General features: G+C 47.1%; 1 protein-coding gene across 1 annotated transcript in view; it reads right to left on the reverse strand.

Annotated features, from left to right (window-relative positions):
• LOC147016879 (atrial natriuretic peptide receptor 1-like) overlaps positions 1-2,306 on the reverse strand; it is a 93,368-nt gene extending 91,062 nt beyond the window's left edge. The window contains exons 1-2 of the mRNA XM_085846013.1: positions 2,239-2,306; positions 1,812-1,959 (exon numbers count right to left, since the gene is read on the reverse strand). Of these exons, the coding sequence (XP_085702139.1) occupies positions 1,812-1,855 (44 nt within the window). The 5' untranslated portion in view covers positions 1,856-1,959; positions 2,239-2,306. The remainder of the gene's footprint in view (positions 1-1,811; positions 1,960-2,238) is intronic.
• Positions 2,307-14,608: the final 12,302 nt, after the last annotated feature.

Genomic DNA, 14,608 nt, shown 5'->3' on the forward strand with positions numbered 1-14,608 from the left:
AGAAAGACAGAAAGACAGAAAGACAGAAAGACAGAGAGAGAAAGACAGAGAGAGAAAGACAGAGAGAGAAAGACAGAGAGAGAAAGACAGAGAGAGAAAGACAGAGAGAGAAAGACAGAGAGAGAAAGACAGAGAGAGAAAGACAGAGAGAGAAAGACAGAGAGACAGAGAGACAGAACGACAGAACGACAGAACGACAGAACGACAGAACGACAGAGCGACAGAACGACAGAACGACAGAACGACAGAACGACAGAACGACAGAACGACAGAACGACAGAACGACAGAGCGACAGAACGACAGAACGACAGAACGACAGAACGACAGAACGACAGAACGACAGAACGACAGAACGACAGAACGACAGAACGACAGAACGACAGAACGACAGAACGACAGAACGACAGAACGACAGAACGACAGAACGACAGAACGACAGAACGACAGAACGACAGAACGACAGAACGACAGAACGACAGAACGACAGAACGACAGAACGACAGAACGACAGAACGACAGAACGACAGAACGACAGAACGACAGAACGACAGAAAGACAGAACGACAGAACGACAGAACGACAGAACGACACAACGACAGAACGACAGAACGACAGAACGACAGAACGACAGAACGACAGAACGACAGAACGACAGAACGACAGAACGACAGAACGACAGAACGACAGAACGACAGAACGACAGAACGACAGAACGACAGAACGACAGAACGACAGAACGACAGAACGACAGAACGACAGAACGACAGAACGACAGAACGACAGAACGACAGAACGACAGAACGACAGAACGACAGAACGACAGAACGACAGAACGACAGAACGACAGAACGACAGAACGACAGAACGACAGAACGACAGAACGACAGAACGACAGAACGACAGAACGACAGAACGACAGAACGACAGAACGACAGAACGACAGAACGACAGAACGACAGAACGACAGAACGACAGAACGACAGAACGACAGAACGACAGAACGACAGAACGACAGAACGACAGAACGACAGAACGACAGAACGACAGAACGACAGAACGACAGAACGACAGAACGACAGAACGACAGAACGACAGAACGACAGAACGACAGAACGACAGAACGACAGAACGACAGAACGACAGAACGACAGAACGACAGAAAGACAGAAAGACAGAGAGACAGAGAGACAGAGAGACAGAGAGACAGAGAGACAGAGAGACAGAGACAGAGACAGAGACAGAGACAGAGACAGAGACAGAGACAGAGACAGAGACAGAGAGCGAGAGAGAGAGAGAGAGAGAGAGAGAGAGAGAGAGAGAGAGAGAGAGAGAGAGAGAGAGAGAGAGAGAGAGAGAGAGAGAGAGAGAGAGAGAGAGAGAGAGAGAGAGAGAGAGAGAGAGAGAGAGAGAGAGAGAGAGAGATAGAGATGTGGGAGGGTGCTGCACTGTATTCGGAGGGGGATAGAGCGAGGATAGGACAGAGATACACACACCCACACATGCACACCCACACACACACACACATGCACACACGCGCGCGCGCGCACACACGCACACACACGCGCGTGCACACACGCACACACACGCGCGCGCGCACACACGCACACACACGCGCGTGCACACACGCACACACACGCGCGCGCGCACACACACGCACACACACGCGCGCGCGCACACACACGCACACACACGCACACACACACACACACACACACACACACACACACACACACACACACACACACACACACACACACACACACACACACACACACACACACGACAAATGTACCAACATGACGATACTCACATGATAGCTGTTGCAACAAAGTTCTGATGATTGGTTTTATCCATCGGCCCCAATGCCAGGTACGTGGCTTCATTGGAAGAAGACTTGTCGAGAACATTCTGCTTAAGCTCAGCGGTAAAACTGCTCTCCGAGTCATTTAGTTCACCATCTGTAGATATGCAAATGTAATGATCTCCATCGGTTTGACCAGCTTTACCAACTGGACACATCAATTAGATGCCTTTTATAAACAAACACCTGATCATTCTGCTGGATATGCATCTTAAAGAAATGTACTACCAATGTACTTATATAATACTAGTAACTGGTAAAGTTGAATTATAACCAGTAATTTTCGTGATTAATAATCTCAAAATTGTCTGAACAGCTCATATAGATACATGCATGTTCGGGGCTGTTACAAAGAAACAAACACACTCACACTTACCATTGCTGAGTGATTTGAAACTGACTATCCAACTCTCGTCCCATAAAAGTTTCTGCTTCTGATATTCGAAAAACTAGAAAAGAAGAAAAATTTCTAAATGTAAGATTTATTGTGATTGCAATCGGAGCAAATGATGATTCATTTTATAGTTGATTGTTTGAAAGTGTACACCGAGACTTCGCATCTTCAGTGTTTAAAAAAGATACTTGAGATTCATAGAAAGTTTAAGCTGGTTGTTGTTTTTTTATCATCCGAACATGTAATCAGGAGAGTTCCAGGAGCATGGTGTAATTTTTGCAGCTGCTTCTTTAAAATTCTCCTTCATGAAGGAAGAGATTGAGGTGGTTTAAAACAAAGCATTTTCATCCATATCACTGGAACCTTCTGTGAAAATGTTCTTGAACTTTCTAAGAGTTGCCGCCGAGGTTTCAAATAGCAGTCACTGTGCTGGAGATAGTCCAGCAAAGATTCCACATTGTCTTTGATTTAGGGTAGGGCGAGTTATCGCCGGCACCTTGAACAAATTATAAATCACTGACCAAATCACCTTCAGTTGAAGGTTCGTGAAAGACGTCCAAAAGCTTTCCCTTACCAACCCCACAAGAAGGTGCTAATAATTTGAGTTGCTCAATAAGTCATAGTCGTATTAAAGTAGCAGTGCAGCAGATGCTAAATTGAGGCTGGAGAGACTTGTGCTCATTGTGCTGCTGTTACTATGGTGAATGTACTCATCGTTAAATATAGTATCCTAATCTGGTTATATACTGTACTACAATTGTCTTCATCAATATTCATCTCATTGTGAGCCTTGGCAGCTCTGCAGCGGAGACGGCCATTGTAAATGCCAGAAGAGCATAGTTTCATCAATTTTGAAGATCCGGGTGCCAAACAAGAGGACCTTTGGTGAATAGTGCCAAAGGAGCACATAAAAAAAGTGTGCCGAGAAAGGGTCCCATGTTTGGTTTCGTTGTGAGTGTGTTGAGGATGTTTCAGGGTTGCCTCAAGAGCTCCTGTTGCATGGGAAGAATGTGTCAGGCAACTAACTTGTCATGGTGGAAAATTGTGAGGGCCATGACCCAAATTCCTGGTGAACTGACCAGCATGCCAGGTGTTTGAGTTGTCACTACGATGAAGATGAAATGATAAAGGTAACAATATTTAGATTTGCTTGGTTAGTTGGGGGTATATCTCTCCTCCACACCATACAAGGTGTTGCATCCATTAGTGGGATACATTTAGTATGGCAATGATGAGGACTGATTGAGTCCCAAAATTATACTTTGTTGGGTAAGAATAGGGAACAGTTGATGTCAACTTCTCTGACAACGCACTACGCCCCAGGAATGGGGGAAAAAATGCAAGTTTACGCCCTGTTATATTTATTGCAAAGGTCACCATGTCTGACCTTGGAATACGTGTGCGTAAATATTTGATTCTGAAGTTTTGAATTCAAATTAAAACTGATGTGATGTGCATAGGGACGGATCTGTGTCGGAGTGGCGACCCGTCCAGGATTGTGTCCAACGGCCAAGGAGACTGCTTAGGCAGCACCAACGCTCTGCACAGAGTATGGTCCCGATGGATGGATGGATGTGTGAGAAGGTAGGTTCCTGGCAAAAGGATAGGCACACAAATGCATCTCACATGACCATTTACTTTGGCTTTAGCATAAGCTAGATTTTGTCAGTGAGTAAGGAGGCATTTTTGTTTTGTTTTTTTAGATCAAAAGGTCAAAGGTCAAGGTCACAAAAACATCAATTTCCATCAGATGAACTTGAAATCTGAGCAGGGTTTGCAAACTGGGTTTGTGAAGCCAATTGTTTTTGAGGTCAGAAGGTCAAGGTCACCTAAAAATCAAATTTATTTGTAATTTTTTTTTCGCTGTTTTTGTCATGTTTACCTTATGGAAGAAAAAGAAGTCAGAATAAAAAGTGGATGCAAACAGGCTTTGCATTTTCAGATGCTTTCTAAATTGTTTTGTAATTGAGGTGTTGTTTATTTTGATTCTCAAGCCGATCCTCTTGCATATTTCAATGGAATAAGTGCGTGCATTGAATGAGCATGCGTGAAGCCAACTTGCACCAAATTCCGAATGGTTGTTGAACGCTGGGCTATTGTCGTCGTCATTTTTGTGTCTTTATCTCGACTCAAATATGAATAATGCCTCCCTAACCTCTCAGCTGGCCTGTGGAGTTTCTTTCTGGTGGGATCTGGATAGTAAAGACTCTGCTACAATACACATCATAGAAATTTTGTCCAAACTCATGTTGAAAGTCAGATTCAAGTTCCACAAGCATCATATCACTCTCCAACGGTCTCCCTCAGGTGAATCTCTTCAATGTGACCCTGATACCTCTCTCCAGAATAAATACCTGTTTTTCGTGGGAAAGTTTCACTGGTAGCTTGACTTCTGTCTTTTAAACCTTCCAGAGAAACTTATAGATAGTTCTAAAAGCGTTCTGCAGAGAAGGTCCTACTGATTGGGAAGCCACAGAACTGCCCATGAATGGTTCAACCCGAAGTAAAAAACCACCCAAGGGTTCTCCCTTCTTGTCATTATCAGCAACCCAGATAAAAGAGCTTACAGTTATACAACAGCTATAGATCATCAATTACTATTATTCTGTTTATTAAGATGTTTTCAACATGTGTCCAAGCAAGTACCATGACAGTAAGGAAGAATGCAGCGCACACTAGCGAGATTGGCACGCCAATCGCGGCACGTGTGCCCACAGACATCGGACAAGAACCGCAGTCAGCTGGACAAGTTTTGCAGTCCTCATCCTCCTGACAAGCATCATCTCCACACACTGCATGAGTAAATGGGAGGAGGAAAGTGTTGAGGGAAAACGGGGGAGGGGGAGTTGAAAAAAAACAGGAATGTAGTTGGGAATAAAATGGGAAGACATGTGCTTTTGGGTGAAAGGATGCTGTTTGAATGATAATTTCAAAGCATAACTGCAACATTAATTGTATTACATGCTTTATCAGATAAGTTGACATGCAAGAATGAAAGTAACGGAGACAATCTTTGAGCACATGTAATCATAACGTCACACGCATTCAAACCCCTCATGTAAATGAAATTATTTAGTGTATTTGGATTGATATTCACATTTGATGAATGAAATATATATTTTTTATTATTATTTAAAGAAGAAATAGAGTGCCGTACAGTGTATTGTCATTAATTTTTATCATTATTAACATAAAAGGTGTTTATAAAGTCCGTTTGCACTTGAAACATTAACCCTTTGATCCCTCGCAGCTGTTTTACTGGGCGCTATTCAAACCTCCATATACCCGAGTGGCCGTTTTACCGGCCGCTATTCAAACCTCCATATACCCGTGTGGCTGTTTTACCGGGCACTATTCAAACCTCCATATACCCGAGTAGCCATTTACTAGCCACTATTCAGGTCAGGTATGGGAGCATGCGCCAGAACAGCAGGTCGCTGAGTCCACTTTGCACCGGTACTCCAGGGGCCTCCGTCTGGCCATCCCCCAGGCAGATGCCAGGCCCATCCCCATCTCGTTGAGATGATGGTCAACCTGCCACAACCATGAGGAACGTGGTCGGCCGATTGGCCTCCTCCACTCACAAGGCTCCCCCGCCAAGATAATCCGGTGAGCAGGATGTCCATACAGCTGAGCCTGAGCATGTATGGACAATGCCCAATGAGCCACATGTCCATACAGCTGCAGCTGATACTCATGGAAGATGCAGGTAACAAATCTCATTTGAGTCTCTCTCAGCAACCACTCGTTGGATACAAAGTCCGACCAGCGATAGTCAAGGATTCTCCAAAGAGACCTGGTACCAAAGGAATTAAGTCTCCGTCTCAGATCCTTGGTCAGAGTCCAAGTCTCGCATCCATAGAGCAAGACTGGAAGTACCAAGGACCTGAAGACTCGGACTTTCGTCCTCCCGCACAGGTACCGGCAGCGCCACACCCCATGATCCAGTGAATCCATGACTCCCCAGGCCCGACCCAGATGTCTATTGACCTCTGACTCACAGCCAGCAGAGACATGAATATCACTGCCAAGGTAAGTGAATCTCTCCACAACCTCAACATCCTCACCAGAAACAGACACAGACAGGACAGCAGCATCCAAGATGTCACCAAAAGCCTGGATCTTAGGTTTGACCCAAGAAACCCGTAATCCCAGCGGCTCCGACTCCTCATTCAGCACCTCGAGGGCCCCCAAAAGGATGTCTAAAGTCTCCGCAAAGAGGACTGCATCATCTACAAAATCAAGGTCCGAGATCTTGACATTCCCAAACGATGCACCCACCGCAGCTTGATCTCTCCGACATCCTCCCAAAAATCCAGTCCATACAAGTGCTGAAAAGTGTGGGGGCAAGTACACACCCCTGATGAACTCCAGTAACAACTGGAAATAAGTCAGAGATGGTACCACCACACTTCACAGCACTCTCAGTACCAGCGTAGAGTTCAGACATCAGATCGATCAGTTTTGGTGGCACCCCACGAAGACCAAGAATCCTCCAGAGGACATCCCGATTCACTAAATCAAACGCTTTACAGAGATCAACATTGGCTGCAAGCAGCCCCTGCCAAAACTCCCATCTGCGTTTGGTGAGGACACGAAGAGCAAGGATACGGTCAATCGTTGACCTCTTTGGTGTAAAGCCTGACTGCTCTGGACGCTGGTGCTCAAGCAGATGGTGGCGAACCCTATCAAGAATTATTCGAGCAAAGACCTTGCCCAGCACTGAGAGCAGCGTCACCCCTTGGTAGTTGTTGCAGTTTTGGCGATCACCCTTCCCTTTCCAGAGAGGGACAACAAGGCCCCTCTTCCAATCAGTTGGGATGACGCCTGTGTTCCAAGCAGAGCACAAAACTGCATGCAACGACTCGAGTGCAGCATTTCCACCAGCCTTGAGAAGTTCAGCATGGATGCCACAGATCCCTGGAGCTTTGCCCCATTTCAACCGGTTCACCGCAGCCCGTGTTTCCACAAGCGAAGGTGGACCACAGTTGATTCGAGGGTCAGCAACAGGGATTGTAACACCCTTGACGTCCAAGTCGAAAGCTGGGGGATCAGCCTGGTACAACCGCTCAAAGTAACCGGCCCAGCGGGCCTTCACTTCAGACTCCTCTGTCAAGAGCCTACCACTCTCTGCTCTAACTGCAGTGCTCCGAGGGATGGGTTTGGATGAACGTAATGCGCGAATTCCCCTGTAAGCGGGAAGAGAATCACCTGTCCACAGGTGATGCTCTACCCCCTCACAGATTCCTCGCACATCGGCCTCCTTGTCCACCCTCAATGCGCGTACAGTTTTACGCCTAAGCTCCCTGAACAGCTCAGCTCTGCCATTCAGCCTGGCCCTGTGACTCTGGTCAATGGTATCTAGTGTCCCTTGAGAGACAAAATTCTTCTTTGCCCTGCGGTGAGCTCCAAGGCATCCACCGGCAACATCAAGGATGGTGGTCTTGAAGGCATTCCACAACTCTTCAGGACCGCCCAAAGCACCCAGACCCCCCAAGTGTCCATTCAGCCCGTTCGCAAACTCCTCAGCTACTCTCTCATCCCTGAGCTTGCCAACATCCAGCCTAGGCTGGGATGGTACCATTCTCCAGGATTTAAGGTGCAGCTTTCGAGTTGCTACAACAAGCCTGTGGTCAGTATTGAGGAACTGAGCACTTCGGTGGACCCTGCAGTTCTGGATCATCCTCCAACGACCGTCAATGAGGACATGGTCAATCTCCTTTTCCACACCGCCAGCGTTGGAATACCAAGTCCAGCGATGAGCTTGTGGGCGCTGGAACCATGAACCAGCCACCCTAAGTCCATGACTTCTTGCAAAGTCAAGGAACTTAGTGCTATTCTGGTTCATAGTTCCTGACCCATGGGGGCCAACACACACCTCATAACCATCCCTATCAGTTCCAGTCGATGCATTGAAATCCCCCAAGACTAGAAGTGTATCTCTTCTGGGGCACTGATCAACCACAGACTCGAGTGTGGCGTCGAATGCATCCTTCACGGTGAGTTCACTCGCCTCAGTCGGAGCATAAACAGAGACCAGGGAAATGACACCTAAGGAGTGACGAATCCTTAATCTCATAATACGCTCGTTGACCGGTGTTACCTCAATTATCATTGGGGTCAGCTTATTGGACACAGTTACAGCAACTCCTTGGGTATGGTAACCATCAGAGCAACCAGACCAATAGTAGGTGTAACCACCCAACATTATCTCGCCGCAATCCGGTCTCCGAACCTCAGAGAGAGCTGCAATCCTGATGTCCAAACGCTTAAGCTCAGATGATAACTGAGACAGGTGATCATCCTCTCTTAGGGATAGGACATTCCAGGCACCCACCCGAAGGGACCGCCTCAGGTTAACCCAAGGAGACCGCCATCTGGTGGACGACACCTTAGCACCACTCCGACACACTCTCCCGCAATCTGACCCAGGGATGTTACCCCGTGGTTTCCCTCCTATCACCCCGTGGTCCACATATATCTGAGTAGCCGTTTTACCGGCCACTATTCAAACCTCCATATACCCAAGTGACCGTTTTACCGGCCCCTATTCAAACCTCCTTATACCCGAGTAGCCGTTTTACCGGCAGCTATTCAAACCTCCATATACCCGAGTGACCGTTTTACCGGCCGCTATTCAAACCTCCATATACCCGAGTGACCATTTTACGGCCGCTATTCAAACCTCCATATACCCGAGTGACCGTTTTACCGGCCGCTATTCAAACCTCCATATACCCGAGTGACCGTTTTACCGGCCGCTATTCAAACCTCCATATACCCGAGTGACCGTTTTACGGCCACTATTCAAACCTCCATATACCCGAGTGACCGTTTTACCGGCCGCGATTCAAGCCTCCATTTACCCGAGCAGCCAGATTTTTCTCCAGGGAGCCCAGGTTTGGAGAGCCGAAAGTCCAAAGAGCTCAGGGTTCAAAGGGTTAATATTTTTGGATGTATATGTGATACAGGCAAACTGTAAACAACGTATGAATGTAGGTTGATTAAAAAAAAAAAACATTTTAAATTTGCGGACTTCAATGTAGCCACTATCTTTTGTAACACATCGTTCAATCCGATTTTCTAAATCATTGAAAACAATCTGCAGCTGTTGCCAAATGACCTCAAAAATTGAATTTGTGATCATAGTCCTAAGTTCATCAAAATAATGTGATTTTGATAAGTAAACAACAGTTTTAACAGCTACCAGGATAACCTAGAGAAATGCACAATTGCCTCCGAGCGGTGTAGCATGGGTTTGAATCCCAACCTATCTATAAACTGTCATCCCGTTATTTCACAGGCAGGGCGATTCATCAGTGTGTGCCGTCCCTCAGATAGACGTTAAACTGGGTGCCATCATTAGTTGGTGGATGTTAAAAATCCAAATGTGTCCTTAGTGAAGAGTTGGTGAGCACGCTGAACAAATTCCAACTTCCTGTCCTAATCTACAGGGGGCACCGCATCAGCAACACACAGCAGTGCTCCCAGCAATGATCGATGGAACCAACAGCCACAGGCTGTGTACGATATGAATGAACATTTTTAACATAGCTGCATAAAAAGTAGTTCAATGGGAACAGGTCAGATGAACAAGGAAGCCAAGCAATTGGTCCACATCTACCGTTCTACTTCTCTGGGAAGATGCCATTCAATAACTGTCACACAGTGGAAGCATAGTGGCATGTACACCATCTTGCTGGTAGAAGGTGCTACCTGAAAGATTTCATCATCATAGTTCAGGGGCAATGAAATTCTGCAACTTTGCAGAAGAACATGCACCATTAACTATTGCTTCCTGAAATTGGAGAGTTCAGCGAACACGACCCTGTGCTGTCTTGAGAAAGAAGGACATGGGAGGGATCTCTGAGTGGCAACATTGATTGGTCGTGATGATGTAAAATGCCGTTATATTTTGTCCATGTACTGCGAAACGGAAGGTTTTTGAAAGTGCTAAAAAATAAAATAAAAAAACAAGTGGTTATTTGTGTTCTACAGTGTTCAAGTATATAATTCAATTGAAATAAAATGAAGATTAGAAGGTTCTAGAAAAAAAAATTCTTGGAAGTTTACCGCCATGTCTTTGGAGTCTTTGCTTATGGATTATGTGACGCAGCACGCGTTACATTGGTTCTTCATTCCTGTTGTATATGTCCTTTTTGACATCCTTAAAAACCAAGTTTCCTGTTTGGAATAATTTTCAATTGTGTTTGATTGCCAGACTAAAAAAATTGCCCTTTCAACTGCTGGGAAGGCAGTGGCATACCACACAGTGTAACCCTTGCCAAGAAACCGCTTCGGCAGCAACGACGCTCTATAACAGAGTATGGTACATCAGAATCAAAAGTATAGGGATAAGTCCTCCTGTGTTTTGCACCATTGGGAGACGGTGTTGTCACATTTGGCAGCGAGATTAGGTTATGGATCTGATGTACGTGTTTCCCCATGTTTGAAATGGGGTAAGGCCAGGAAAGCAGAGATGGGATTGGACCATGGCTGTATGGGCAGAAGGCCATTTGGTGCTCTTTGACAGCACTTGGACAAGAATGGCAGAACCTAGCAGCCATGGGAAGCGCTTGTTGGACTCTGCAATGATAGGCTGTGCTCCGTCGAGCTCGGGCCTACTCGAGCTCGGAATTGCCCACCGGGGTCGTGTGGTCAATTCCTCGCATGTGGGTGATGGAAGAGATCGAGGTAATAAAAAGGACTTTTACCCCCAGAGAGCTTTGGCCACAGAAGAAAACTGCTTTGGTACCATTGGCGTATGCTGGTCTCATTTAGCAGTGCAGTTGGCACATGGGATCTTTGGGGAAACCTGTGCTGGGACACGGCAGGACACGTAGATCACCTCAGAGGAAACTGCAGTGCTTCCCTGAAAGCCGCTTTTCTCCCCATATCCACCTGAAGGAGATGCTGGATAAGGTCTGTTGCTCCTTTGCCCTTTTCCACGTGCCTAGCATCTGTGTGGGAAGATGCTTGTGTGTGCAGCACCAAATGGGAGTAGTTTAATCTTTGTGTGTGTAGAGTTTATTATCCCGTTCATCTGTGCCTGTTTGTTGTGCGGTGCTGTCCTTTTGTAGAAATAATTGTGTTTTTTTTAAACAAGTGCGTGTCCTGTCTTGAGTTCCCACCAATTCTTGCTGTGTGAATTATTGGGTCATTTGGGCTTCCCGAAGGAAGGAAATTAAGGTTGATGAATAAATGTAGGTACAGATGCACACCACATCACTCGGACGTGCTCAGATCAAGTCAGGGAGGGAGCATGCGCCGGAGCAGCACGTCGCTGCGTCCACTTTCTGCCGGTACTCCAGGGGTCTCCATCTGGCCATCCCCCAGGCATCTGGCCATCCCCCAGGCCTGGCCCATCTCCATCTCCTTGATATGCAAATCAACCTGCTGCAATCACAAAGCATGTAGTCGGCCCATTGGCCTCCTCCACTCACGAAGCTTCCTCACTGAGAGAATCTGGTGAGCAGGATCAGCGTCAGGAAAATAAGCCACATGGCCATACAGTTGCAGCTGGTGCTCATGGACGATACAGGTAAAAAATCTCATTTGAGTCTCTCTCAGCAACCGCTCGTTGGACACAAAGTCCGATCAACGATAGCCAAGGATGCTCCGAAGAGACCTGGTTCCAAATGAATTAAGTCTCCATCTCAGATATCCCTGGTCAGAGTCTAAGTCGTACATCCAAAGAGCAAGACTGGAAGCACAAAGGACCTGAAGACTTGGACTTTTGTCCACATGCACAGGTACCGGCAGTGCCACACCCCATGATCCAGTGAATCCATGACTCCCCAGGCCCAACCCAGACTTCTATTGACCTCTGACTCATAGCCAACAAAGACATCAATATCACTGCCAAGGTAAGCGAATCTCTCTGTGACCTCAACATCCTCATCACAAACAGCTGCAGACAATATAGCAGCATCCAAGATGTCATTGAAAGCCTGGATCTTAGTTTTAACCCAGGAAACCCATACTCCCAGCAGCTCCAACTCCTCAATCAGCACTCCGAGAGCCCCCAAAAGGATATCTAAAGTCTCCGCAAAGATAACTGCGTCATCTGCAAAATCAAGGTCAGAGATCTTGACATTCCCAAATGATGCACCGCACCTTGATCTCTCTGACATCCTCCCTAGAATCCTGTCCAAACAAGTGCTGAAAAGTGTGTGGGCCAGCACAACCCCTGACACACACCAGTAATAACTGGAAATAAGTCGGAGATGGCATCACCACATTTCACAGCACTCTCAATACCAGAGCTTAGACATCAGATTGATCAGTTTTGGTGGCACCCCATGAAAACCAAGAATCCTCAAGAGGACATCCCAATTCACTGAATCAAACGCTTTACAGAGATCAACACAGGCTGCAAGCAGCCCCTGCCAAAACTCTCGTCTGCGTTCGGTGAGGACCCAAAGAGCAAGTATACGGTCAATTGTTGAACATTTGGTGTAAAGCCTGACTGCTCTGGTCGCTGGTACTCAAGCAGATGGTGGTGAACCCTGTCAAGAATTATCCGAGCAAAGACCTTGCCCGGCACTGAGAGCAGCATCACCCCTTGGTTGTTGTTGCATTCATGACAATCACCCTTGCCTTTCCAGAGAGGGACAACAAGGTCCCTCTCCCAGTCAGTTGGTATGATGCCTGTGTTCCAGGCAGAGCACAGAACTGCATGCAGTGACACAAGTACAGCATTTCCACCAGCCTTGAGAAGTTCAGCATGGATGCCACAGATCCCTGGAGCTTTACCCCATTTCAACCGGTTCACCGCAGCTTGTGTTTCCACAAAGGAAGGTGGGCCACAGTTGATTGGAGGGTCAGCAATAGGGATAATAACACTCTTGACGTCCATCTCGACAGCTGGTGGATCAGCCTGGTGCAGTTACGCAAAGTTCGGGCCTTCATTTCGGACTTCTTTGTCAAGAGCCTACCGCCCTCCGCTCTAACTGCAGTACACAGAGGGACGGGCTTGGAGGAATGCAATGTGCGGATTTCCCTGTAAGCAGGATGAGAATCACCTGACCACAGTTGAATCTCTATCCCCTCACAGATTCCTCACACATAGGCCTCCTTGTTCACGCTTGGCGCACGTACAGTTTTACGCCTCAACTCCCTGAACAGCTCAGCTCTGTCATGAAGCTTGGCCCTGCAACTCTGGTCAGTGGTATCCAGTGTTCCTTTAATGACAAAATTCTTCTTCGCCTGACAGTGAGTTCCAAGACATCCACCGGCAACATCATCCATCCATTGGGACCACACTCTGTGCAGAGCATTGGTGCTGCCTAAGCAGAATCCTTGGCTATCATACACAATCCTGGACGGGTCTCCACTTCGCCACAGTATACCAGCATGCTGGCACTCATTTTGCCGACCTCACAAGAATGACAGGCAGAGTCAACCCCACCTGGTATGAATTCAACAGCCAAAGCACCCAGACCCCCCAAATTCCCAAAGTCTTGTCCATGAGTTTCCCAAAGTTTCCCAAATTCCCAAAGTCTTGTCCATGTCCACCTTAAGTCCACGAGTTCAGCCTCTTCGCACACTCCTCAGCTACCCTCTCATCCTTGAGGTTGCTAACATCCAGCCTAAGCTGTGATGGTACCATTCTTCGGGATTTAAGCTGCAACTTCAGAGTTGCTCCAGTACGCCTGTGGTCGGTATTGAGGAACTGAGCACTCCGGTGGACACTGCAGTTCTGGATCATCCTCCAGCGACCATCAACGAGCACATGTTCAATCTCCTTTGCCACACCGCCAGCGTTGGAATACCAAGTCCAGCGATGAGCCTTTGGGCGCTGAAACAATGAACCAGCCACCCTAAGTCTATGAGTTCTTGCAAAGTCAAGCAACTTAATGCGATTCTGGTTCACAGTTCCAGACCCATGGGTACCACCACATATCTCATAACCATCCCTATCAATTCCAGTTGATGCATTGAAATTCCCCAAGACTAGAAGAGTGTCTCACCAGGGGCACTGAGCAAGGAGGAGGAGATTTGGACTCTTTTTGCAGAGGGTTGGTGCTGCTTAAGCAGTCTCCTTGGCGATTTGGCACAATCCTGGAAGGGTCGCCACTCCGCCACAGTATACCAGCATGCTGGCACTCATTTTGTCAACCTCAGAAGGATCGAGTTGACCCCACTTGGTATTAATTCAACAGCTGAGCGGGATTTGAACTCAGGACCCGAGGATCCAAAGGCCGCCACCAGACATTCTGATCAACCATCAACCAAGGACATGCTCATCATTTGGCTTTAAGACAGCTATATGTGGAGCTAGCTGCTCTGGGGCCTGTAGTTCGCACCTCGGCCACGTCATTTCGTTGGAAAGGGGCGAGAAACGTGGAAA

This window comes from Eptatretus burgeri, chromosome 11 (genome assembly GCF_056783735.1).
Source record: "Eptatretus burgeri isolate ZD-2024b chromosome 11, Ebu_testis_v1, whole genome shotgun sequence".
Lineage (NCBI taxonomy): Eukaryota > Metazoa > Chordata > Myxini > Myxiniformes > Myxinidae > Eptatretus > Eptatretus burgeri.